Genomic DNA, 27,500 nt, shown 5'->3' on the forward strand with positions numbered 1-27,500 from the left:
CAATGCAGTTAATAATTCATCAAAATGTATTGTTTCAAACTCAGACAATACACGCTCTCCCCATACAAAACAATACACTGTCTCCAGAGACAGGCCACTTCTCTGTGAAGTGGTGAAGTGGCCAGGAGTTCTGGTTGTCCAACAGGCTTGCAGCACCAAAGCAGATCGATGGACATTTTCAATCTCAGGCTTTGGTAAATAGAAGTGCTTAACTTGTATCAAAGAGTAGTCAAACAAAACAGTGAATACCTAAAAGGGCTCAAGGTATCAGTAAACTTGACAGTAAAAATGACATCTTTAACATCCACTGAATGGAAATGACTGTACTTTATGTAAGCATGCAGAGACATTTAGATTTAAGGATTTGTGTGTGCATATGTGTGAATTTAAGCATGTGTATGATTGTGTGTGTGTGTAAGTGTGTGAGAATTTAAGCGTGTGTATGAGAGAGGGAGAGTGTGTGTGTGAGAGAGAGAGAGAGAGAGAATTTGAGCATGCGTATGGGAGAGTGTGTGTGTGTGTGTTTTAGGTGCTTGCATAACGTGCTCGGGGAGCAGGGTGATGCATGTCCACCCCCCCACCCCGCTGAGCGGGATCCACTTCTCCCAGAAATGTCAGCCAGCGCCTGTGGGAATGTCACGACCCGCCGTGTAACTTTACGCCGCAGGAGAGAAGCACTGGACAGGGGCTCCCAACCAAATTCACTCTCTCTCTCACACACACACACACTCACACACACACACATATGCATACACACACACACTAACGCACATGCATACATCCGTACAGACACACAGACACATGGACACACAAACACAAATATACATATGCCGCAGCCAAATGCCCACTCACTCACGCACAAATACAGTACAAAGATATGACTTCTCTCCCACACACACACACAGGCACTCACACACACACACACACACAAAAACTGCTCACTCACACACAGATATGTATAGTCATACCTGCAAATACACACGCATGTGCACTAATACACACACACACACACACACACACACACACACACACAAGCATCCTCATGGTGTCCACGGTTCAGCGTCACATGTGCAGCTGAGTGCACACTTAGCTTGCCAGTTACAGGGTGCCATCCCACAATCCCACAGGTTTCAGACATGCTTGACACCAACGCTAGTGGTTAACGCCACTGTCTGTTCTCGTGTCTGTGCGTGTACGGTGTGCTGTTTGAAAATAAATACTGTACAATACCCGAGGGGCTCTCGTGGAAAGGCTGTTATATTTTCAGTATTTAAACACGTAGTACTGTACACTTTCAGCTGGCCTTGCAGTTGCACAGTGGAACATTACATTTTCACGGGCGCACACACACACACACAGACACACACACACACACACACACACACACACACACACACACACTAATAACCTGTTCTCCTGAGGGGCCAGGGTGATCACAGGGCTGCCGGGAGGAAGAGGGATTTCTGAGAGCTTTTTCTTCCTCCTCTCCTCCTCCTCTCCTCTCCACTGCATTGAGGCTCCTGGGAGAGGAGCTGTTTGGCTGGCTCTTCCTCTCCGCTTAGGATGGCCCTGTGATCTGACGCCACTAATAGGCTCTCACCCCTGCCCCCCCCTCTCCGTCTCTGAAGTGATTACCTCTGCTTGTGATGCTGTTGACACCCACGCATCCTTCCCCTGGAGATGTGCCGTCTCAGCGCACCATGCCGCGCCGTGCCGGTAACGTCTCGTAACGCACCGCGGGGCCGTGCGGGCGGGTGCATGGCGCTGTTTAATCTGAGGCACGGCGTGCAGCCGTGCGCTTGCCGGTGAGCCGCTCTGTAGCTACCGACAACACACCGCGTAATGAAGGAGCACATGCAGCGCTGAAAATAGATGAAACAAGATAGCTGCTTTTGTGTGTGTGTGTGTATGTTTCTGTGTGTGACTTTGAGTGTGCAATGTGTGTTTGTGTGTGTGTGTGGGTTTGTGTGGACAGATGTATGCACAGGGCATCTAATTGAGTGTGTGTGTTAGAGTGTGTGTGTGTATGTGTGTGTGTGTGTGTGCGTGTGTGTGTGTGTGTGTGTGCGCATTGCACTGAATGTCACCCTAGATTAGGGCATCTGCCAAGTAAAGACATTCAAATGACAAGCGTTTTAATGCAGCTGTTAAAAACAGTGCTAGAAAGTCAATGAGATCTAAGAGTGATATATCCAAGGGTTATGTTGTTTAAGAATTTTAACTACTGATATTCGACATTAATTTTTTTTTCTCCTTTTCCTCATCTAATATTGATTTCAGTGTTGGTTTCTCCTATATGCAGCTGCACTGCTGTGACTCGCCATGACATGACATGACAGGACAGGGCATGCTATGTTTAATTCCTCCTTACCCTTTGGTGCCAGTGGTATCTGTTCCACACCACTGTGGCGTACAGTAGACCTCAGATCACTCTGCCGCTGACACTGGTGCGGATCGGACCCAGAGCTGAGGCCCACTGTAATACATTACAGCCCCGTTTAGTTAGGCCCGTTTAGTTAGGCCCTTTTATTTAGGCCCGTTAAGTTAGGCCCATTTAGTTAGGGCCGTTTAGTTAGGCCCGTTTAGTTAGTCCCATTTAGTTAGGCCCGTTTAGTTAGTCCCGTTTAGTTAGTCCCGTTTAGTTAGTCCCGTTTAGTTAGGCCCGTTTGGTTAGGCCTGTTTAGTTAGTCCCATTTAGTTAGGCCCGTTTAGTTAGGCCCGTTTAGTTAGTCCCGTTAAGTTAGGGCCGTTTAGTTAGGCCCATTTAGTTAGGGCCGTTTAGTTAGGCCCATTTAGTTAGTCCCGTTTAGTTAGGCCCATTTAGTTAGGCCCATTTAGTTAGGGCCGTTTAGTTAGGCCCATTTAGTTAGTCCCGTTTAGTTAGTCCCATTTAGTTAGGGCCGTTTAGTTAGGGCCGTTTAGTTAGGCCCGTTTAGTTCTTCTCAACTCAAAGCTCTATGGCAAGTTTTGGATATTGAACTCAGCTGTGTGAGCTTTCACTAATTACAGTAATTCACTGTGTTGACTGTTTGAGAATCTTTTTAATTATATTGTGTTTTTCTTATGTTGGCTAATTAAACTCATATAAATAGTTTATTGAACTTGCCTAAATAACATAAACATATAAAACCTGGCAGTGGGACCTGAAGAAAAGAATTGTCTGGAAGATGATGGAAGAGACATTGCAGTGTTTAAAAAACATGTTTTTTCGTCAGAGCTATATGTGTTTGTTGAACTCGTCTTTGTAAGTAATCTGGTGGGGGGGAGCAGAAAAACAGCGGGACGGGGGCCCAGTTCTGGTACGGTTCTGGTTCCGATCCGTTTTGGGCTTGTCTGCTGTGTGGGACACGCGTCTGTGCTTCCTGTGGATGTGTAATAGAGTGCTGGAGAGGTGCTCTCTCTTGTCGGCTTTGATAACGGGATCAGACCCATGTGAAATTTCCTGACTGTTTTTGTTGATGGCTCAGACAGATAGCAGACAAGGAGCAAGATATCCTTTCTGTGTTTTAGCTCCTCGCCTCTTTAGTCTGGGAGACGCTTGAACTGCAGCCGGCGGAGTTGACAAAGTCAGTCATCACTAAAAACTCTCTTAAACGCGTACGGAAAGAAAGGAAAACGGACCAAAAAAAGATAGAGGAACTACAGAACTAAACTTCAATTAATTCACAATATCTCACATTTCTCCCTCTCTCTCTCTCTCTCTTTTAGCAAGATTCTATCTGGCCTTAGATGTATAAAAAAGAAAAACTCATAAGATATCTTTCTGAACCCTATTATGGCTAGATACTGGTAATTAAATTGCTGCTGTTATTAACTGGGTTGACGATATCTTTGCATTGGGTTTGAGACATCTTAAACTCAATTAAAGCTATCTTCAACTCAATTAAAGATATCCAAATGCCGTGTCCAACAATATGCAATCAGGCTCTTTTTTGGTGCAATAGAATCGGCTCAGTTGCCCCCGTACACAAAGACAGTGCTCGTCTTCCCGAGTTTTCCCTTTATCGCAAATAGACTTTTTTCTTCAAGCAATGTCAACCATGTAACACTTTTGTTATGTATATGGTGTGCAGAAGCCCCTCTCTCTCCCTCCCTCCCTCTCTCTCTCTCTCTCTCTCTCTCTCTCTCTCTCTCTCTTTGTCTCGTTCTCTATCTCCCTCTCACTTTATTTTAGGTTCTGCATTGTAGTGATTTAATCCTACCCTTATCCTTCTGGTATATGGAACATTAGGATTAGGCTTACAAAGGGAAGAGTTAACACAGTGAGAGTGTTCTTTTTGAAAGTAAGTGTAACATCACCCAGTTGCTCCGTTAACCTCCTTTATATAACTTCCTTACTATGAAGAGCTCTACTTATACTCATATAAACCGTGCATTGTTTGTTTACGTTGGATAACCAGTCTGACCTTAGAGAGGTGGTCCTTCAGTAGCCAGATTAAATGTGAGGCCAAAGTGGAGACGATCAGCAGGCTTTATGGCCAGAGGATGAAAGTCTCTTTGCTCCGCATTAAGGGCCTTGACCTTATTAGATGCCTCAGATTTCTGCATTTGTAGGGCAGACAATCACTTTACCCCGTTTAAAAGCAGGGGAAAAATGGAAAAGAGAAAAAAGGGGGTAAATTCCCTAGAGATTTTAACAACCTAACTTTAGAAAGTCCCGTATTCCCTTTTTTTCGTCTGCCTTTCATTTTGACATATAAAAGAAGATTTCCTTTTTGCTGCATTGGCTGGTAATAAATCTGATCTGATTACCGGTGATGCGGTGATGAGCGACACCAGTGCCCCTCGGAGAGACTGGAGTGGAAAGACGTGCTGCTCCCTCTCTCTCTCTGTCTCTCTCCTGTCCAAATAAACACATCACCTCTCCACTGTGAAAGCGGCACTGAACCACTCACTCCCCACGGCTCTGTTGTTCAACTCAAAGGTGACGAGGCCCTGGCCATTATTCTCTACCATCTCATTCACACTGAATGAATACCGGTACTCACTGGTTGGCAGTGGCCAGAGGCTGAGCGCCACAGGTAATCACAGCCGTGGAGATATCCTTTAACAACCCCCACGAGCACGAGTGTCAAATTGCTTAATTGACATTCTTGCCAACCAGTTCTACAGTTCTGCTTCCGACTAATTGAGCTTAAAGACACCAGATTATGTTTTCTTTTGTCTATTTCGATTTTCTACATTCATTCTGTTCCCCCAAAAATAGTTCCCAACCTCGGTTTCAGCGTCAAGCGTTGCCAAGCAACAAGTACTTACACTTTATAGCCAAGTTGAGTCAGAGAGGCTATTTGTGCACGTTAATTTGTACCATCACCTGTCTTCACGTTACATGTTAAGTTATACAGTCCCTCTACTCCATTTGCAACCTTTCCGTTCTCAAAAACCCGTCAAATGTATATTTGGAGGGGGGTGGAAGAGGGGTGGTGTTACGTTCAGTTCTTGTACACCAGCTTTTAAAAGCGACTTGTGTTCTGACATACTCTTGTCTTGCATGTCTTAATGGCATAAATGGTGTCAATACAAAATTAATCACAAAAAAAAGAAAACGTCAAATGTTACCTTATAAAATCACTGCCTGCCATTCTGCTCTCTTACTTTGAATGAATGGAATGTTGATGTCGTACAATTCAACGGTTTAAACTTAGCAAATGCAGAGTGAGTACTAGTGGTGTAGAGTCCGAGTGGGGTTGCGTCAGGATATCCCAGGTCCCCACTCATGGAGTTTAAAGTTTCAAGTCTTTTATTGCTAATGCACAGAACAACACAGAGTCAGACTGGGCACTGAAATTCTTATGACAAGACACCGCACAACAACCTAGCATAACATTACATATAAATACATACTCAGAACATATACTAAACATATAATAATATACCTATAATAACATAGAAAACTAGAAATATGCTAAGTATACAATACAATGGAATGGCTCTTGCCCAGTCAGAAATGAATCTGCATTATCAATGCTGTTCTAATTAACCACAGACATGCCTTCGCCTTAGAGATACGACCTCTCCATGTGTTGCCTGTGCTGTGCCTTGACACATGCACTGGTGGTGGTGGTGGTGCTGGGTCATGTGACATTAAGATGTGTCCATGCGTGTGCCCCCTTGCCTTCAGGTCGCTGTGCCAGCTGCGGAGAGAACGTGGTGGGCGAGGGCACTGGCTGCACCGCCATGGACCAGGTGTTCCACGTGGACTGCTTCGTCTGCATGACCTGCACTGCCAAGCTGCGCGGCAAGCCCTTCTACGCCGTGGACAAGAAGGCCTACTGCGAGCCCTGCTACATAGTAAGCAACACAGCCCTGCATGTCTCGAATGTACAGTCACAGATCATGAACATTATTATACACTTCTCTAATGTACAGTCACAGATCATGGACATTCTTATACACTTCTCTAATGTACATTCACAGAACATGGACATTCTTATACACTTCTCTAATGTACATTCACAGATCATGGACATTCTTATACACTTCTCTAATGTACATTCACAGAACATGGACATTCTTATACACTTCTCTAATGTACATTCACAGAACATGGACATTCTTATACACTTCTCTAATGTACATTCACAGAACATGGATGGATACCTCGTATAATGCACAGTCACTGAATATAGATACTCTTATACACACACACATTTCCTGGCAGTTATCGGCCAGTAACTTAGTGCAGTTATTTTCTGGTATTTTATCAGCATACTATTCACAGTAACAAAAAGCCTGCTGTAAAAAACCTTTTACAATATCTCCAGTAAATGTTTTTTTCTGTGCTTGAATCTACATTAGGAATAAGCAGCAGCAGCAGCAGTATCTTACTGTGCAGCCAGTAAAACAAATGCCTCTTAATGAGTCTTGAACCCTGTGTTGAACCCTGATTTGAACCCTAACTTGCTTTGGAGTCAGCCAGCCTAACCAATCAGCTAGATAGTTCAGACCTTTGGTGATTTCACATTTGCTGGTAGATTAAAAAAATAATCACATCCCTCAAACTTTAATTCTTCAATTTAATACTTTGGTGGATCATGGTATATCTCATGTTGTGGCTATACTGATTCTGTCCAACTCATTTGTGGTTGGCATTGGAGCACTATCAGGTTACTTTTCTTAACACAGTCCTGTTAAGTCAAAAATATTTCATGTCACATAATTTGTCAAAATCGGTTTGATGATCTGTGATAGATCCGTAGTACTGTTATACAAGGAATTACTGTACATAACACTTGCATTGTGGGAAAGTGGTAATCAATGTCAAATGATCCATTGGGAAAGTCAGACCCTTTTTTGTGTGATTAGCTTGTAATCAGTTGTAAAAATGAGTATTTATGGAAGGGTGTGTGAATGACGATATAAACCTTTAGCAGATGCTTTATCCACAATCCTTTATCTGCATATATGCGTCTGGGGGACTGGACCCGTGGGCTTGATTTTGTTATCCCCACTATACCAACAGAGCTGCAGGAAGTCACACAGGTGGCATACAGCGATTTAGTACCACCTTGAAAAAAAAACACCAAAGACTCTCTTTGGAAATGTACTGGTAGAAAAGTACTGTGATCCTATGTTTAAGTTAAAAATAACAGTAACACGCTATATAACTTTACATTATTTTTAAATGTCAAAGCTTTTTAATGCTGTAAGCCGTTTATGATTATATAGTTAGATGGCTCTTCAAAGTTTGTTCAGGCACTTTACAAACTTCTTAAGAAGGCTTGCTTTTTTTTGGGCATTACAACATTTTGGCATTTCAAATATTAGAATAACAATCAGCAAATCATTCTGTTTATCAACAAGTAAAGCATATCAGTTCATATTGTCACACTTTTGAGTGCTATGCCCCTTAACACCTTGGGTCAAAGCAGATATTTATTTATTTATTAACTTAAATTTAAACAGTAAGATACTGTTTTAGCTCTGTACAGTTTCCCATAATGCAATTGTGATTTACAGTGATGCTCTACGAAGCAGCTCTACAATAATATACTATACAAATCACAGTAAAAAAGTGCAGATTTTGCACAGATTGCTAACAGTGCACACCTAAAATGCACACATTCAGAATATTAATTCTCTCATAAACTAGCAATGTATATGAAAATATGGACCGTCTACCAGGCACAGTAATATATATGATAATACACTCATACACCGCAGAAATTCACACTGTCAGACTGCAGATAGTCTCATTCACTGACACTGATACTGATACTTAGTCTGTTAACCCTCAGGACTTTAGACCATAATGTACCGTTTCTGCTGTGTTGCATCTCATTTTATAATTTCATTAGTTTAATCGGGTTTAAGCTAACACAGTTCAGCCAGATTGCCATGATTTACATTTTATTGTGCATTTTCTTCAAGTTGCGAAGACGACAGATCTGAGAATTATTCATATAGAATTATCAGGCTTATTAAGACGTATATATTAGTCTGTATTACATATTGTCATAAAGCCATATACATATTGTAGGAGTGCAGTGAAAAATACTCAAGCACACATGTTCAGCAATAACTCTGACCCCTTTGACCTTTAACACTCACCGTAGAGCAAATTAAATATATTATAGGGAAGCAAGTACATTAACTTCCTCCTCAGCCTGGGTCGTGTAGCGCTAATTACTGTACGTTTGGACTTCTCCACCTGTGTACATGGGCAACATCTGTTAGCCTGAATACTGAGGCACTTCCTCATACATCTTTTATATTTGCATCTGTTCCTGTAGCATAACCTTTTATCTAAAGTACAGTATGTTATTCATGCTGTCTCCCTGGGAAACAACCCTATGACCTTTTGTGTCATCAGTGCTATGCTCTACAGGTTGAGTTCACCAGGAGCAGGCTATATAAAGACACATAGGTAACATCCAGCCACAGAGGCATACTACACACGGCATGTTTCTGCTCTTCAGCATACATCTGTTCTGTTGCTGCAATTAAACTCACTTAGTTCCCAAGCAAACCAAAGAGTTGAAAAGACTCGATTTTTCTGAACAGGCTTTTGCTTGATTCCCAATGCAAAGCAACTCTGCGGGCGTTGCCACGGGAGCGTGAGAGATCATTCTTTCAAGATTTTACACAGGCATCAATCCTCTTGTATGATGTTTCGTTATCACTGCCCGCAATCTATCACTGGGAAGTGCTACAGTGCTTCGCACTTGTTTGCGTGGCAGTTAAATCCAGCAGTGTGAAGATCAGACAGACAGTCAGTGGCCAGGCATGCAAAAGGATTGAGTGCGCCATAGCATCACCCTCATCAAGAGGTACATCTGATAAGCCGGCAGACACAGATGAATCGCACTGGAGATGTTAAGCAAGTATTAAAATCACATTAGAATGCCAGATCGGATTACTTTCCTTTGTAGATTGTAAAAGCAAATAAGCCCCCCCCCCCCCCCCCCCCCCTCCGCCCTCCCTCTCTCCCCTCCTCCTCTCCACCCCTCCACCTCGCCCGTCCTTTCTCTCTCTCTTCCCCCTCCTTCTTCCTTCTCTTTTCATTGTCAGAAATATCCTTTGAAAATTCTCTTATTTCTTCAATCAAAGATTCCGCCCAGAAAAGGGGAAACAGTTGAGTTGACAGTTCATGTAAGAATGTGGAACCCCCTTTTTTCCAGGAGTCAACAAGGTTGGGAACTTCTCAAAGTGGTGTGCAATACCTTGTCCGCTTGACCTTCTGAAAATCAGGACAAGGTCAAGCGAAATGCCAGAGGTCAGTGAGGCCTGAAACACCACCACTTCTCACTTCTCTCTCTTCTCACATAAGGCTAAAAGGAACTCTTTTAGACAGCAAGTCTTGCACTTTCAAAACCAGTCATGCTTCAAACCTGTTTTTGTATGTCAAAGAAGTTGTATCTGAAAATGTTTCGTTCCATTTGCCCCTATGGCAAGTCAATGTATTTGTTTGTTGGTTTAAATGTGTTTTGAGTCTGGGACACTGGCAGACCAGTGCACACCAGCGAGAAGGTGTGAGAGAGACTGGTGACGTGACATCCCACCGGGGTGACTCGAGGGGCATCTTCGCACCCTCTCAGGCAGGTCGTCTTCACTACAGTGTGACGGAGACGAGAGTCGTCCTGCTTCCTCAGAGACGCTCCGAGTCCCGCGGCCTGCTAGTGCTCATGTGGTGAAGCTCCCTGCTATCCACCTGCTTCAGACCGCAGAAACCCCACTGAGCTCGCAGGCTGCAAAAAAAGAGTTTCTGTGTGCGCTCGACTCTGTGTACATTTCCCCCCTCGCGACTCAAATGAAATTCCTCAGACTGCACTGGGTTGCATCACGTTCTGTTTTATTATTGGCCTGGGAGCTCCGCAGCACTTCCACCGCCGCCATTGTCCCCTTCCCCTTCCCCTTCCCAGTCCCTTGTGATCTGTTAGCGCTTTTCAAAATCAGATTCTCCTTTTACTTGACCAAAGTCAAGCCACTTCTGCAAAAGGGGGACTACATTAGTATGTCTGTGTTTGCGTAAATTGACTTCTTATAATAACTGCATTTGTAAGAATTTGTATAAATATGATGAAGCAAGTATTGGCCAGTAATCTCACTTCTCATTTTGTGGAAGTGTCCCTCAGTCTCGGCTGCTGTTCGTGTTTAACTTATGTGGGAAATGTTTTCTGCCACCTTCATTGGGTTTTTAAATGTTATATGGTTTCCTCGTAAATCTCTGGAATCCTCTGTATTGTCCATCATTCCTGAGGAGCTGGCGTTGTCTTCAGCCCTACTCGTGTATATTGAATTGCTGGGCATAGGCAGAAATCTAGGCTGGGAACAATTGATGTATTTGGTACCAGCAGGGGGGGGTGATAATAAATGGTGACTGTTAACCACAAGAATCCCAGAATGGCCATTGAGAACAAGAGTCAAATCTGCTTCCTGTTTGATGTCGGCCAACACACTTGAAATATGAAATCCCAGCCCCTCTGTTCAGTCTCCTCAGTCTGGGGAAACCCCGAGCACAGGTAGACTTAAAAGAGTCACATGATATTGCATCAGCCCCTGTGACCATCTCCTAAATCAACTCCCTTCGACTGCACTCAGTGTGATTGTGACTGTCTTCTCTGGAAGTTTTCCAACTTTGGATCCACGCGCCGAAGACGGCCGGGATAATTTAAGAACTTTATTTATGCATTTCATCAGCATAAATGTTCTTCTGGCACAAGATCAAAAGGATGGGGAAGAAATCTGAATTTCTTAATGAAAGTAATTCTCCTTCTTTTATTCCCATCCTCAGGGTCAGCCGCCTCTGTACGATTAGAGGAGGAACGTGAGACTTCAGTCTCTGCTGAGACATGGCAGTCCCCAGTGAGGAAGGGGAGGGGGAGGGGGGACTGGAAATTAGGCTCTAAGTCGGTCTAGGAATCTCTTCAAAGCCACGAAACACAAAATGACACGTTTTTCTGATTTCTTTATCTGTGCCTCGTCTCTCTCTTAGCATCTCTCCACAAAGCATCTCTCTGGAGCATCACGCTCTCACCAAACTACTGACATCTATATTTCCATTTCACACTACGCCCTCAACCATCAATGCAGAGCATGTAGCCTAGTGCTCTAATGGGTTAGGCTGGCAATCAAAAGGTCACCGGATCGAATCCCAGCATGGTCACTTGATGTTGCGTGTTGTGTGGCTTGGACGAGGCACTTTATCTGCATTGTCTCAGTACATCGCTGGTAAATGGGTACTGGCTTCAGCTGGAGGTTATTATTAGCCTTCATAATTAGTTAACCAACCAATAATCAAAATATCTTTCAGAATTAATTTTAGTGAAGACAGAAGACATGATTTTGTATTGTGTAGGCAAATTTCACTATTGTATACAATATTTCCTATATGTGGCAAATACAAGATCATCTAAATCCTTCCTAGGCTTCATTAAAACTATTTTAGACATAGATAGATGTATGTCCAGCAGACTCTCAGTAAAGGCCTTGTGAAAGATCAGATCTTGGCTTGTGTGTGATACGAGAACGCAGGACAGGGTGTCCTTCCTCATGGCAATCCCAGCGTCTCTCGCTCCCGGGCGCTGGTCTGCTCATCCGTCCCCGGAGAGCAGAGCCCTCCCTCCTCCCCTCCCCTACACACACAACCGCTGCCAGGGCTCTGCCAGTGAGGGCGCCGGAGACGTAAGTGGCTCTGTCATGGACACAGTGTGTGTGTTTTAAGCAATTGCTCTGAAAGTGCATCACCCTTTGTTTTGACTGCACTTCACTAGGCATTTACAGTTAGCACTCAGTGCCTTTTGCAACCACACTGACAGCTCTCACCCTTCTCAGCCAGAAGATTTATGCTTCACAGACGCTTAAATCTGTTGCTAAATTTACATCATGCAAACAAAAAAAGCCCAGCTTCGTGAGTTTGATCGTGTCATTGCAATCCAGTAATATTTGTTTCCTATCAGGAAGGTTTGATCATTTAACTAGGCAGAGGTAGTTTGCATGCACCGTCGAACGGTTGGCTGCTAGTGTCATAAGGCATTTCCTGATGGCCTGGGTGATTATTTGTTAACTCTGATATCATTTGTTCCTTTCAGTAATGGACAGGAACTATCCTCTCTCTGCATGTTATCAAGCCTCATCTGCTTCCCCACTTTTTGTGTGTCGTGCCAATCTAGCACATCTTTCTCAGAGCCCCAGTCGACTCTTTGACCCACAAACACCACTTGTTATGACTATAATCGCCCATTGTGCTCTGGGCTTCCCTGGCTCCCCTCCATGCCAGGCTTACCGGCATCTCTTTGAATATGTGCCGCAATGGAGATAAACTCCTCGACCGCTCAATTAATACCCATTTTGCATGAAGTGGCCTCTAATCTTGTTAGTGTGACATCAACAGAGTATGCCATTGTTTTACCCTGCCTGGCTGCATGGGGGTGCATCGTGGATCCATCCTTAGACCCCTCCTCATTGTTAATGGCTAAGGGGATGGAGGCTGGCTTGTGTGTGGACATCTGGCTACAAGCCCTCATATGCTAATCCTGTTGACAGTAGAATGTTTTCAAACAGTGATAGAAGCTTTTCTGTCCATTTGCTGGTTGTCCAAGAATAATAGGTCAAAGAGTTCAGACCAGACCGGGAATTTATGTTAACAGTGACAGTTAAAGTGTTTAGAGTCAAGCCATTCAAAAGTAAATAACGGTGGACATCTGTTACGTTCAATCATTAGAGTCTGATTTGAGCAGCAGCCCTATATCTTCCTCACCTGTGCCTTAAATGATCCCTTGTTAAAACAGTCTGCAGAGCGGAGAAGTTTTGAGTGCAGGGAAAAAGCTTGCAGCAGATAAGGGAACCTCAACACCCATGTTGTTGTTTTTTTTTTGAAGAAGAAGAAGTGTGATTAGCTTTTTACACTCTGATGAAGCTTTGGCACATGCCACAGCGGCGTTAAACATTCAGGAAAAGGTAGCTCTACATCTGAGAATTGAAGGAAGTGTTGCTCCATCAGTTGGCAGAGTGTTAGGGGCAGGATAGCAGCTGCGAAAGGGATAGATTTCTGATCTGGTGCGGATTGGGGCCAGATCAAGGCCAGACCAGGGCCAGATCAAGGCCAGAGACAGTTACTGTTCAGAGGGGGGACTGGTAACCCACAGTCCCCACGCAACATCACTGTAATGTGTGAGAGAGTGATTAAGGCCAGACAAGCTGAAATGCTCAGTGGCTTGAATAGCATTGAGAGCTAAACAACAGCCGGAGCACTTAAGAAGTAAGAGAAACTCAAGGGGCAGCACTTCTGTTGTTGGGTGAGCGTTTTAGTTTTTTTTTTTTTCCTTTGTCAGAGTTAGTGCGCATGAGTTTATGTAAGCTTGAATAGAGCTCACGTACTTACTTAAGTGTAACAGAACGTAGAGGGGCATCATTGTCACTTAAAAAGTGTGACAGCATCAGTCAGTCATTGTGCTTGTGTCCATGCAAATTCTCTAATGCCTAGGGCCATGTCATCAAGTGTGCAGGACAGAATTAGAACACGCAGTCTTAATGTTTTGGGCAAAGGAGGAGTCACACTTGTCCATGCACACGGGTAGGCAGTGCATTTTGAATGCATTCTACCTCGCAGTTCTGTCCCAAGGATGATGCAAATCGCAACGCATAGGAGGGTTGCAGGGCACAAAGACACGCATCAGGGCACAAGCCACCGCTCTCGGCCACATCCGCCAGTGAAATATCAGCTTTGACATGTGTTTACTCCTCTGCATAAATATTTAGGAACACAAAATTCGTTTTGGGTCGGGAGTAATGTAGAAGCCTTTTCCTTCTGCTCCATGGTCAAGAGCCCCTCGGCGGGGGCTTGTGTCACAAACTGTTATCCGTATTTATCAACTTGCAAAACGGCCTCCCCAGCCCTCCCCCTCCTCGCTCCGTGCCCCACGCCCCGGCTGATACAATGCTCTGAGGCAGCGACAGAGGCTTTTTTCCCTCAGCCGCCACGTACGGGGCAGGATAGGATAACAGAGTAACACATACAGACATGTGATGGGCTGTCACAACACATGAAGAGGCCTCGGAGGTGTACCATTTCCCTGAGAACCATGTTTTTAAAAAAAAACACATTCATTAAGTGGCCTGCTGTACTAAAATTCTCCACCAGCGAACAAAAGATCAGTGTTAGGCCAAGATTCACTGAATTCTACCTAATTGCTGCTCTAGGCAACTTGTTCCTTATTTTCACCTGACCTTAGCTTATTAAGGTATTATGAAATTGTATTGAGTTAATAAGCTTTTAATCTGTCAACGCCTTTTTTTTTTCTTCTTCTTTCATTTTTGAGTTTCTGCATGCAGAGCTCTTTGTGCTCATGCTCGCTGCCACAGCAGGACTTTGTGCCTGGCCTGCCTTTTGTGATAGCTCGTCTCGTTTGAAGCCCCCCCCCCGAAGCTTGCCTCAATGTCACCGAGGTTAATTACATTAAAAAAGCAAGCAAGGAGAGAAGAGGTGGCATGTTGTTGGTGCCCTCTCCGCTCACTCCCCTCGCTGTACCTCAGCCCTGCCACTGGCTCTGGCTCTGGCTCTGGCTCTGTCGGGGTTCCTAATTGCCTACTGGAGATCATCATTTATCTTAATTGGGCCCCATTTAAAAGCACCACCTGCAAATGCAAACATATCTCTTTTGCTGGTCTAATTATTCCGATCAAGTCCAATCTGGGGGTGAGATAAGAGAGAAAGGCTGCTCCTATGTGACAAAGCCCTCTATCCACCCCCTCTTTTGTGTATGGCAATCATGGGTGATTAGTTCCTCCTCTGTTACTCTTAACTCTAACAGCAGAGACATAAATAGGAGGTCACAGAGTTCAAGGATAACAACTCAGTCAAAACAGTGTTGTACCACAGGGCTTCAGAGATATGACCGATTCACCCTTATGTCACCAGTTATCAGAGTCCCTTCACAAAGGAACAAGTAGGTCACCAAGGTGGTGAAGATTAGGCTTTATGGCAATAATTGCTTGCTTTATCTAATGCTGACGATATAAAACTATATTTTTCCAGTGTGATTTAAGAATGATCTCATTCCTTTAGAACCAAGGTGGTTGATGGCACATGACCTGTCAATCAAGGGATTGTGACTTTTTGATTGGTCAAAAGATTTGAAAGCTTTTATGCCCTCCCACCGTGTGCCACCTTTTAAAAGTATTGCAGAGGAAATTCTCATTTGTGCAGACTAGTCCTCGTCGTTGCCTGTGACTTCACAGCGAGCTATTTGTCATGTTGTTAATTTTCAGATGCAGCACTTACAGCCAGCGTGGAGCGAATTGCTGATATAAATTCCCATGACAGGGCAATATCCGCAGCTCCATGCTGGAGAGACATCAGAGAGGACTGCCAAACCTGGAAAGCCATGTCAGGGGAGGCATAAAAAAACATGAATAATCACCCGGAATATTGTAGTGTCAAAAAAAGCCAAAAAACAGGAAACAAAAAAAAAAATTGTAATTATGAGATGAGTTAACTAATGAAAATAACTCCTGATCATCTTCTCCCAAAAGCACCCCCTGCTCAGTACTGCAGGAGTCCTTGGTAATGCAGACAGCACGAAAAACTATTTTACAACTAAATGTGATAAATGTGGTCTCCCCCCCGTCTTTTTTTTGTTTTTTTTTCCTCAACAGTAAGCACAGTCCCAGTGTGTGTTGGTGGACGAGCGTTATGTCCTCGGTAGTCAACGGGCCGGGTTCCAGTTTGGGGAAGGGATATTTCCTGGGGTGGCACAGCGCTGCCCAGGGCACCGGGCACGGGGCCAGCTGCAGCAGGGGCCGCCGGTGATGAATGTCCTTTGCAGAGTGGTGCCCACATTTTCACGGGCACGTTCAGCGGCTCCCTGTGGGGGGGTAGCGATTTGTTTGGGGGGGGGCCAGTGATGGGGGGTGGGCAACCCTTTCCCCTCCTGGGGGCCCAGCGCTGTCAGTGTGATGGAATGTGGTCACACAGAGACAAGCGCATTCTTAATGGATTTACATGACCCAGCGCATACATTCTACTCTCTCTGTCTCTCTCAGAGCCCCAAATGAAACACAGGAGCTCCACAAACCCTATTTTATATTGATATTACAGAAGTCTGCTAGTGGCAGTGCCACCCGCCGCACAGGTCGTCATATTACAGTAGGCCACAGGTGGTACACATCTGGGCACAGCAGCAGAATTCGGTGCCCGTGTGAAAGAGGTGACTGACTGGTATTGACAGGTGTGGTCGACGCCTGTTGTTGGTTTGTTAGATTTTCGTTAGGTGTTGATGTGTGTGTGGTGTGTTGTGGGAGGCAAGGTTGTTGGCGGTGGTAAAAGGTACGAGCTGGTGCCTAGGTATTCTGCTGACTGCACTGTGAAATATTTATATCCGTGTGAAAAGGCTTTGCGAAGATCTAATTGAGTTCTGTATACGCAGACGCGATTAACTCGCGCCGATTCCTCAAAGGAGAGACCCAATTAGACAGCACTTGTCTGAACTGGGTTGCAGTTCTCCACGGCGGATCTGTAGCCAGACTAGGGGGAAATATGTGTGTGTGTGTGTGTGTGTGTGTGTGTGTTTGCATGCGTGCTGTTTACAGTCTACAATCTTATTTAGTGCGCCTGCCAGTTGAAGAGGAATTTGCCAATTTCGTCATGCAGAGAGCCAGACTGATTTGTCATGAGAGAGGGGAACTTAAGTGTGTCAATTTAAAGCAGCCTCACCTACCTGATCTTTCAGCGTCGTCTCTTCCTTGCGTTCGTTTAACCATATGTTCCCCTTTTGCAGGACTTGGATACTAGAAAAATACCACAAAAACTAAAAGAGCGTGACCTGGAGCTGACCCCGAGAGAGTGTCACTCCAAGTCATGTTGTGTGAGTGAGCTAGCGCTGCGGTCATTGTCAGTTTGCCTCTGTAACTGGAGAGGCAGTCAGACCCACATGTCCTGCGGGGTCACATTCTGCTGCGGAGCTGAATTTAACGCGGGCGGGCGGGCTAGCTGATACAGCCTGACTGGGTGAGGGAGCCTCACCCACCTCCCCTGGGGACTTGATGGATAGACCAAAGAGCGGAGTTGAGTCCCTACTCGTGATCTCTCTGCATCGCTTGGAATGGTCTGAATTTGTTGTCTATCTGGTCCTTTGCGTGTGTGTGTGTGTGTTTCTATATGTTTGTGTGTGTATGTGTGGGTGTTGTTTGAGCAATCAAGGGAGCAGGACAGCATTATCACCCAATAAAAGTCTTGCATATCAGGCAGCGTGTTACGAACCTGCTTTCACTTGCGTGACAAGAATGGCATGCGATTTAGTGCTAGTAGAGCAAGACCCTGTAAATCATTTGTCTCTTGTCTCCCTTGGCTTTATGATACGCAACACTTCCCTGCCTCAACCTCTCTGCCGCATGAGTATGCTGAGACACTTCTGCACTATTCAGGCACGTTAGACAGCACTGCCGCGACCGAGTGCAGGGGCCGGGTGGTGGGTTTGGCCCGAGCGGGCAGCTCGAGATAAGACAGTGTCCTCAGAACGAGACGGGCGTGTCAAAAATAAAACAGAGTTGTATCAGCTAGACGAGATAAGAGTGTGGCACAGCCTGCGTTGGCACAGTGCCAGATTCTACCCCCTCCAGTACCAGCCCATTACTACACTACACATGCTGCCCGTCCCTCCCGAAGACCCATTGTTGCAGGCGAAATATTGTGGGGGGGGGGGGGTTGCGTCGAAACTGGGGTGGGCCTATTCCCACGTGCTCCACGTGTCGGCCCCGGCTCTGCTCTGCTCTGCTCTGCCCGCGTCCGTTTTAAACACACTAATCTCAGCCCACTCTAGCAGCGCTCTGAGGTCTGCCGGCCCCTCTGAGCTTATTTAAGGCCTCTTCTCAAGGTCATCAGGTCGCCTATGCATCTGCCAGAGAGAGGCTGACTCTCCAGCGGAACTGGCCCGGCTTTTAGCCAGCTCAGGGCCAGATCTGTGGATGAGCAAGCAGCTCGCCGAGATGCCCCTAACTCCCTTAGTGTCAAAGCTGTGCATATGACATTGACAAAGGGGCAGAATAATGTTGTCCATGGCATTGAAGTGCTATTGGTGAAATAATAGCAATCAATACATCGTTCAAAGCATCAATAAAACAAAAACCCATGTACAGCTGAAACAGTGTACTAGACTATTAATTGATGGATTTACTATGAGCACTCTGTTGAAGTATCTGTCTCTTACTCTATCTTGCACTCTGTCCTCTCTCTCTCTCTCTCTCTCTCTCTCTCTCTCGCTCGCTGTCTCTCTCTCGCTCTCTCTCTCTCTCTCTCTCTCTCTCTGTGTAGACAGCCTTTGCACGACACAAAGTCCAGACAGGATTTATAGCTACCAAGCCATATGCATATACTATATGCAGGATCTTTTTTGTCAAGTGTCACTGTACATCACGGCTCTCTCTCTTTCTCTCTCTCTCTTTCTCTCTCTCTCTCCATCCCTTCCTCCTCCCTGTCCTGTTTAATCCCCAGGGCCCTCATATGAAGTTGTTATCAGTCGTATCACTGTCCTCGTGTGGCGTGTGGCATGTGAATGGGTGTTGTGGCAGCTTTAGATGGCACAGACACAGGGCGGCCCATCAGAGGCTGCGGCTCTCATTCCTCTCTTTCAATCAAGTGCTCAGCTCAAGCCAGATATCAGGTTCTAGGGAGGCGGCCTGAGTGTCTGGGTGGGTGCCCAGCCTGGGCTTGGGCAGGTGGGCTTATGCTGTCCACATGGGGGACAGGCCAGGATGGGAATGAGGTGCTGTAGTGTGGAGCAACAGGCTTGCTTACACACACATACACACTGACACACACACACACACACACACACACACACACACACACACACACACACACACACACACACACACACACACACACACAGACACCTCAGGCCTACACACGTTCACACAAATGTACTACACCTTAAAGGGTGCTGTATTCTCACGCGGTTTGAATCCTGAAGATTTGTGATGTTCTCCTAGTGAGTGTTTACCCCTCTGTGCCTGGAGGCTAACTGGCTAGAGTGCTCCATCTTTCACTCCCTGATTTCTTGGCCTCCCTTAAGCCAACTCTCCACTCCCTTCACTACAAGGCCAAGACCTCCCACAAGCACATAAAAAACACACATTCAGGACTTGGCCATGACTACGAGGGGAAGGGTGTGTGTGTCTGAGGGAGAATTGTGGGGGGGGGGGGGGGGTTAAGAAGCAGGACGACAGCTTTAAATAGAGAGCCCTAATAGCTAACAGCAGGTGTGCCAGCACTTCCTCGGTGAAAGATTAACCTTTACTGCGGCGGCTGTGACCTCTGAACTTTTGCTGAAGTTGGAACGAGCTGCGTTCGCCCTGGCCGCTTGCTTCTTCTCCACGCGCAGCACTCCAGAGACACCCAATGCTCCAAGAGTGCTCCTACGTGTTGAAGACCTGCCTGTGGCCTCAATGCTTATGGTTATGGTGGTAGTACCTAGCAGACGCTTTTGTCCAAAGCGACTTAGAAAACGTAAAAAAATTACATTAAAAAACAAATGAAAATAGTACAAATAAACCCAATGTCAAATTATTCAAGAAACAATATTAGGTACCAATTATTATTATTAATAATAATAATAATAATAATAATAATAATAATAATAATAATAATAATAACAAAACCAAATGCCAAAACTATGACTGTACAGTAGGCCTCAAGCAAATTAACTAACGGTGATATTTAAAAAGGTACGTTTTGAAGCACTTTTTAAATGTAGAAAGGCGGTCGCTGGCTGTAAAATGGCATGGCCCTCATTAAAGAGGAGTTTGCTCATAGTTCAGCAGGCTCTCTCACACAGTAGCCTGACCCCAATATGCTCCATGAGATACAAAGTGCTGGCTTTCAGTATGAGTGAGGAATCACCACACAGACGAGTGGATGGTCATTTCTTCAACATTAGAGTCATAAACTTATTCATGCCAGCCAGCCACCCCAACTGAAGGCCATGCAAAGTGAGTTCACCCTGCTATCAAAGGCAACATTCAGTGTTTTAAGCATGTTTTGCTTGTGTACACATACACTGTGAACCCATGGGAGGCTCTAGGGAGAACCAGTAACAGAATTAGGTTTACCTATTCCGCTCTCTCTCTCGCTTGCTCGCTCTCGCGCTCTCTGTAAACAAACATCTCTGTATTTTTTGCTTTGGAGTTCATATGAATTTATATTTTATATTTTATCCCCTGTATGTCTCTTATCCTCTTAAATCTTCGACTCTGTGCAGTCTTATATTTGCATACTGTATTTGCTTTGCACTCTGTGTTTGAAAGAGTGTAGATAGGACTGGATTATTGGTCACCGTTTGATACGTTTGCTGATCTCCTCGCTTTCTTTGCTCAGTGGTCTCATTTGCATCGCTCAAGTAATGGGTTTGAGATGGACAGCTGTGTCCAGGTGAGGGGGATCATGGGCACGAGACCAGGAGATCACCTTGTGTGTAAAATGGAAAAAAAGACCACAAGGGAGGATAGTGAGGCTACTGTTGACTTAAACACACTCCTGTTTAACCCCCACAGTTTAGAGAGAGCCTGGTCTGACCCAAATTCCTTTTTTCCTCATCTGCCTAGACGGTTGTTTAGCCTTCTGGGGAAACACTTAGAGAAATGTATGAGGCAGAAAAAATTAGATACATGTGCTTGAGTACATCACATTTTGGAAGAGGCAGGGCGGAAAGGGAAAGTGTGGCCATCCACAGACATAGAGTGCCCTCTAGGGGCGGGTGGTGTCTCTGCCTGTGCCCCGTCGAGCAGAGGCCATTGGAATTGGTTTATGGGGATTTTCCTAAACCATCTTTGAAAGTTATTACTGGTCTGCAAATCCATGGCCGGTAAATCAAAGTGCTTTGACGTCAGCGAAAAGCCTTGGTAAGACACAGTGGCAGTCTGTGTTTTCCCCCTCTTTCTGTCTCTCTCTCTCTCTCTCTCTCTCATGTCGGCATCGAAGAAGAGGAAAGACGGACTGACCCAGACGCGTTTGTGTGATAAATCTAAGAGGGAAAAGCAAGGGGTGTCTTACGAGAGAGGCATGCTACGCTACGCTATGCTATGCTACGTCCGCAACATGGATGGCAAGGGGCAGCAAAAACTATTGAAATTCCCTGCACTGGAGAAAACGTGCAGTGGAAGCACACACTCCAGTTTAGGTCAGCGTGAGCTTCCGTGAGGCAGAGAGGAAATCAGAGGGAAGGAGAGGGAAATACAGGTGAAGGCTTTCATGAGGCAGAGAGCAGATCAGAGGGAAGGAGAGGGAAACACAGGTGAAGGCTTCCACCTCTCATTCTCCCCCTGAGGGAGAAGTCACCCTGGTTAGCAAGAAATGCACACTTACTCACATACGCTCAGAGTGACATACGTACACACACACATACTCACACAGACACACATGCGTGTACACACAGCCACATACACACACAGCCACACACACATATATATACACACACAAACTCAAACACACACACACACTCACTTACATATACACACACTCATAGACACTAGATTGGGGGGGAGACAGGAGGCGGACCTCGAGGGCTCGGAGCAGCAAGCTCATTAAAAGCTTTATTCCGCTTGCAGGATTTGCAGAGGATTTTGATATGGACATTGTTGGTACACAAGCCTTGCTGAGGGGAATAATGTTGATTTGTGTTACATTCTAGGAAGGAGACAGCAGACTTTTGGAAGCTGTTTGACGCACAGATTCTTTATTTCCTGCTATGAATCCCAGGCTTCTCTCTCTAGGAGTATTTTGAAAAGAAAAAACGACAAAACCAGAAAAACAAAACATTTTTTATTATTATTTTGGATACACCCCATCCCTGACCAAAGGCAGACAGCTGGGTGGAGTGGAATGGGGTAGGCAGGGCCTCTCTCTCTCTCTCTCTCTCTCTCTCTCTCTCGTTCCCTCTCGTGTATTCTGCCTTTGCACGACACACAGACAGACAGGATTTATAGCTACCAGGCCTCTAGAAAAAACCCTTCCAGAAATATGTTTGCTATATAGGAAGCCATATGCATGCAGGATCTGTTAGGTCAGGTGTCACTGTGCATCACGGCTCTCTCTCTCTCTCTCTCTCTCTCTCTCCATGCACTCTTTCCCTCTTTTTTTTTCTCTCCACCCTTTTTTTCCTGCTCTCCCCCTCTCCCTCTTTCACTCTCTGTCTCTGTCTCTCCCCTTCCCTCTTATCCCCCCCTTTCTTTCTTTCTTTCTTTCTCTCTCTCTATCTCTCTCTCTCTCTCTCTCTCTCTCTCTCTCTCTCTCTCCTGCCCTCCACATAGTGCTGCTACCGCAGGGGCTTTTGAGGGAAGGCCACGGCTGAGCGATCACACAAGTGTCACCGCAAATCGGCCTGGGCCTGCCGGCACGCCGGATCAGCCTGACCACGCAGCGCAGTGTTGTGCCACACGCACACACACCCCGCGCACGCACACACACACACCCCGCGCGCACACACACATATTTGTTAGCAGGGTGGGGGATGTGTTCTCACTCTCTCTTTCTCTCTCTCTCTCTTCCCCACACACACACACACACGCGCGCACGCGCATGCACACACACACACACATGCATATGTGAGCAGGGTGGGGGATGTGTTCTCTCTCTCACAAGCACACTCTCTCTCTCTCTCTCACACACACACACACACACACACACACACATATGTGAGTGGGAGCTCTGTTTGGAAACACAGCCACATGTCTCTGCCAGAGCAGACAAACAGCCAGTGGGAGCAGCTGAGCCCCTCAGTCCTCTACGCCGAGAGAGAGAGAGAGACAGAGAGAGACAGAGAGAGACAGAGAGAGACAGAGAGAGACAGAGAGAGAAAGAGAGAGAAAGAGAGAGACAGAGAGAGACAGAGAGAGAAAGAGAGAGAAAGAGAGAGGAAGAGAGAGAGACAGAGATCAGCAATCCAGGAAATGCCTGAACATCACATCTGTCTAACATACACACACACCCACACACACACCACCCTTTCTCATGTGTCCGATCCAGGGCTATCATCCTGAAATTGATAGCAAGTATGATTTCTCAATCCCTCTATAATTTGCGGTCAGGTGTGTGTGTGTGTATGTGTGTGTGTGTGTGTGTGTGTGTCTGTGTGTGTGTGTCTGTGTCTGTGTCTGTGTCTGTGTGTCTGTGTCTGTGTCTGTGTCTGTGTCTGTGTCTGTGTCTGTGTCTGTGTCTGTGTCTGTGTGTGTGTGTGTGTGTGTGTGTGTGTGTGTGTGTGTGTGTGTGTGTGTGTGTGTGAATGAGAATGTGTTGTGGGGATTGTTATTTATTAAATATTGGGATAACAAATCCCCAGCTTGCGGCTTGCATTTTGAAGAGGACTCCCTGGCGCTGAACAGTCTAGCGTGGGACCCTTGCCCAGTAGCCATGGCTGGCACAAGCCACATAAACCTAGTCATCACAGAGTGGAGGTATTTACTAGTAAGCATCACCCTCCCTGTCCTCTCTCTCTTTCTCTCTCTCTTTTTGTCTTTCTCTCTCTTTTCTCTCTTTTTGTCTTTCTCTCTTTCTATCCCTCTCCTTACTGCATAACTACAGATCACCCATCCAGAACACTCCCATCCTCATTCCTCCAGAAAATATGTTACAACGGTGACCTCTTTCCAGCAATGTCTTCATTTGTAACCACTTCCCAGTAGTTTATGTAACTGCAGATATTTCACTCAACACCGCCCACCACAGAGATAGCAAGAGACTGATTACAGTTTAATGTCATTTATAATCCTCATGATCTGTGTCATATGCTGTCTCTGACTAACAAGTCAAGGTCATTTGCGGATATCTAGACATGGCTAGTGGAGAACTGTGTCAGTAAGGTCTTTCCTCTGTCCTACTTCTCATCCTCTCTCATGTCTCCCATACCTGTTTAATGTTTATGTGTGTGTGTGTGTGTGTGTGTGTGTGTGTGTGTGTCAGCAGAACACCCTGGAGACCTGTAACATCTGCAGTAAGCCCATCATGGAGCGTATCCTGCGGGCCACAGGCAAGGCCTACCACCCCCAGTGCTTCACCTGTGTGGTGTGCCAACGCAGCCTGGACGGCATCCCCTTCACCGTGGACGCCTCCAACCACATCCACTGCATCGAGGACTTCCACAAGTGAGCACCACCTACCACTAACACACACCATGATAGAGTGGATCAGTACCTCCTACCTCTAACACACACTATGATAGAGTGGATCAGTACCAACCACTAACACACACTATGATAGAGTGGATCAGTACCACTAACACACACTATGATAGAGTGGATCAGTACCAACCACTAACACACACTATGATAGAGTGGATCAGTACCTCCTACCTCTAACACACACTATGATAGAGTGGATCAGTACCACTAACACACACCATGATAGAGTGGATCAATACCACTAACACACACTATGATAGAGTGGATCAGTACCTCTAACACACACTATGATAGAGTGGATCAGTACCAACCACTAACACACACTATGATAGAGTGGATCAGTACCTCCTACCACTAACACACACCATGATAGAGTGGATCAGTACCTCTAACACACACTATGATAGAGTGGATCAGTACCAACCACTAACACACACTATGATAGAGTGGATCAGTACCTCCTACCGCTAACACACACCATGATAGAGTGGATCAGTACCACTAACACACACTATGATAGAGTGGATCAGTACCACTAACACACACTATGATAGAGTGGATCAGTACCTCCTACCTCTAACACACACTATGATAGAGTGGATCAGTACCACTGACACACACTATGATAGAGTGGATCAGTACCTACCTCTAACACACACTATGATAGAGTGGATCAGTACCCCTAACACACACTATGATAGAGTGGATCAGTACCCCTAACACACACTATGATAGAGTGGATCAGTACCAACCACTAACACACACTATGATAGAGTGGATCAGTACCACTAACACACACTATGATAGAGTGGATCAGTACCGCTAACACACACTATGATAGAGTGGATCAGTACCACTAACACACACTATGATAGAGTGGATCAGTACCAACCACTAACACACACTATGATAGAGTGGATCAGTACCTACCGCTAACACACACTATGATAGAGTGGATCAGTACCGCTAACACACACTATGATAGAGTGGATCAGTACCACTGACACACACTATGATAGAGTGGATCAGTATCTACCTCTAACACACACTATGATAGAGTGGATCAGTACCCCTAACACACACTATGATAGAGTGGATCAGTACCAACCACTAACACACACTATGATAGAGTGGATCAGTACCACTAACACACACTATGATAGAGTGGATCAGTACCGCTAACACACACTATGATAGAGTGGATCAGTACCGCTAACACACACTATGATAGAGTGGATCAGTACCTCCTACCACTAACACACACCATGATAGAGTGGATCAGTACCTCTAACACACACTATGATAGAGTGGATCAGTACCACTAACACACACTATGATAGAGTGGATCAGTACCTACCACTAACACACACTATGATAGAGTGGATCAGTACCACTGACACACACTATGATAGAGTGGATCAGTACCGCTAACACACACTATGATAGAGTGGATCAGTACCGCTAACACACACTATGATAGAGTGGATCAGTACCACTAACACACACTATGATAGAGTGGATCAGTACCTCCTACCTCTAACACACACTATGATAGAGTGGATCAGTACCTCCTACCTCTAACACACACTATGATAGAGTGGATCAGTACCAACCACTAACACACACTATGATAGAGTGGATCAGTACCTACCGCTAACACACACTATGATAGAGTGGATCAGTACCACTAACACACACTATGATAGAGTGGATCAGTACCTCCTACCGCTAACACACACTATGATAGAGTGGATCAGTACCACTAACACACACTATGATAGAGTGGATCAGTACCAACCACTAACACACACTATGATAGAGTGGATCAGTACCACTAACACACACTATGATAGTGGATCAGTACCGCTAACACACACTATGATAGAGTGGATCAGTACCACTAACACACACCATGATAGAGTGGATCAGTACCAACCACTAACACACACCATGATAGAGTGGATCAGTACCAACCACTAACACACACTATGATAGAGTGGATCAGTACCACTAACACACACTATGATAGTGGATCAGTACCGCTAACACACACTATGATAGAGTGGATCAGTACCACTAACACACACTATGATAGTGGATCAGTACCTCCTACCTCTAACACACTATGATAGAGTGGATCAGTACCTCTAACACACACTATGATAGAGTGGATCAGTACCTCCTACCTCTAACACACACTATGATAGAGTGGATCAGTACCTAACACACACCATGATAGCGTGGATCAGTACCTACCACTAACACACACTATGATAGAGTGGATCAATACCACTAACACACACTATGATAGAGTGGATCAGTACCTCCTACCTCTAACACACACCATGATAGAGTGGATCAGGACCACTAACACACACTATGATAGAGTGGATCAGTACCGCTAACACACACCATGATAGAGTGGATCAGTACCGCTAACACACTATGATAGAGTGGATCAGTACCTCCTACCACTAACACACACTATGATAGAGTGGATCAGTACCTACCGCTAACACACACTATCAGAGGGATCATCTTACAAACCAGTGGGCGCAGTTCGCATACACTGATGTAAATGTGTGTGTTGTTTGTTTGTTGTCATGTGGCTTTGATCTTGAGGTTTTCCTATGATAATTATCAAAGACTATAATCACATTTGGTAACACCTGCAGTTGCATATATTAATAATATTTAAATATTACTATTATAATATGGTTTTGCAAACGCTAGGGGCATTAGTAAAAAAATAAGATTGTTGTGATTCTTCAGTTTTTTTGTGTTCATCTTTTTACATGCAATATCCGAGTTGAAAGAAAAATATTTCTTTAACAGCAGGTGACATAGCAAGTAGCTTCAGGTTGAGGAACATAGGCCAGTTAGACAAAGGCTGT

General features: G+C 45.3%; 1 protein-coding gene across 6 annotated transcripts in view; it reads left to right on the top strand.

The window, feature by feature from the left end:
• Positions 1–27,500, top strand: part of LOC105895221 (LIM domain containing preferred translocation partner in lipoma) — a 174,011-nt gene that overhangs the window by 139,185 nt on the left and 7,326 nt on the right. For 5 of the 6 annotated variants that reach the window (XM_031574613.2, XM_031574610.2, XM_031574612.2 and 2 more), the window contains 2 exons: positions 6,122–6,291; positions 24,389–24,570. In XM_031574613.2, the coding sequence (XP_031430473.1) occupies positions 6,122–6,291; positions 24,389–24,570 (352 nt within the window). The remainder of the gene's footprint in view (positions 1–6,121; positions 6,292–24,388; positions 24,571–27,500) is intronic. The other variant, XM_012821840.3, reaches the window with a different exon arrangement.

Source organism: Clupea harengus, chromosome 10 (assembly GCF_900700415.2).
Source record: "Clupea harengus chromosome 10, Ch_v2.0.2, whole genome shotgun sequence".
NCBI classification, from domain to species: domain Eukaryota; kingdom Metazoa; phylum Chordata; class Actinopteri; order Clupeiformes; family Clupeidae; genus Clupea; species Clupea harengus.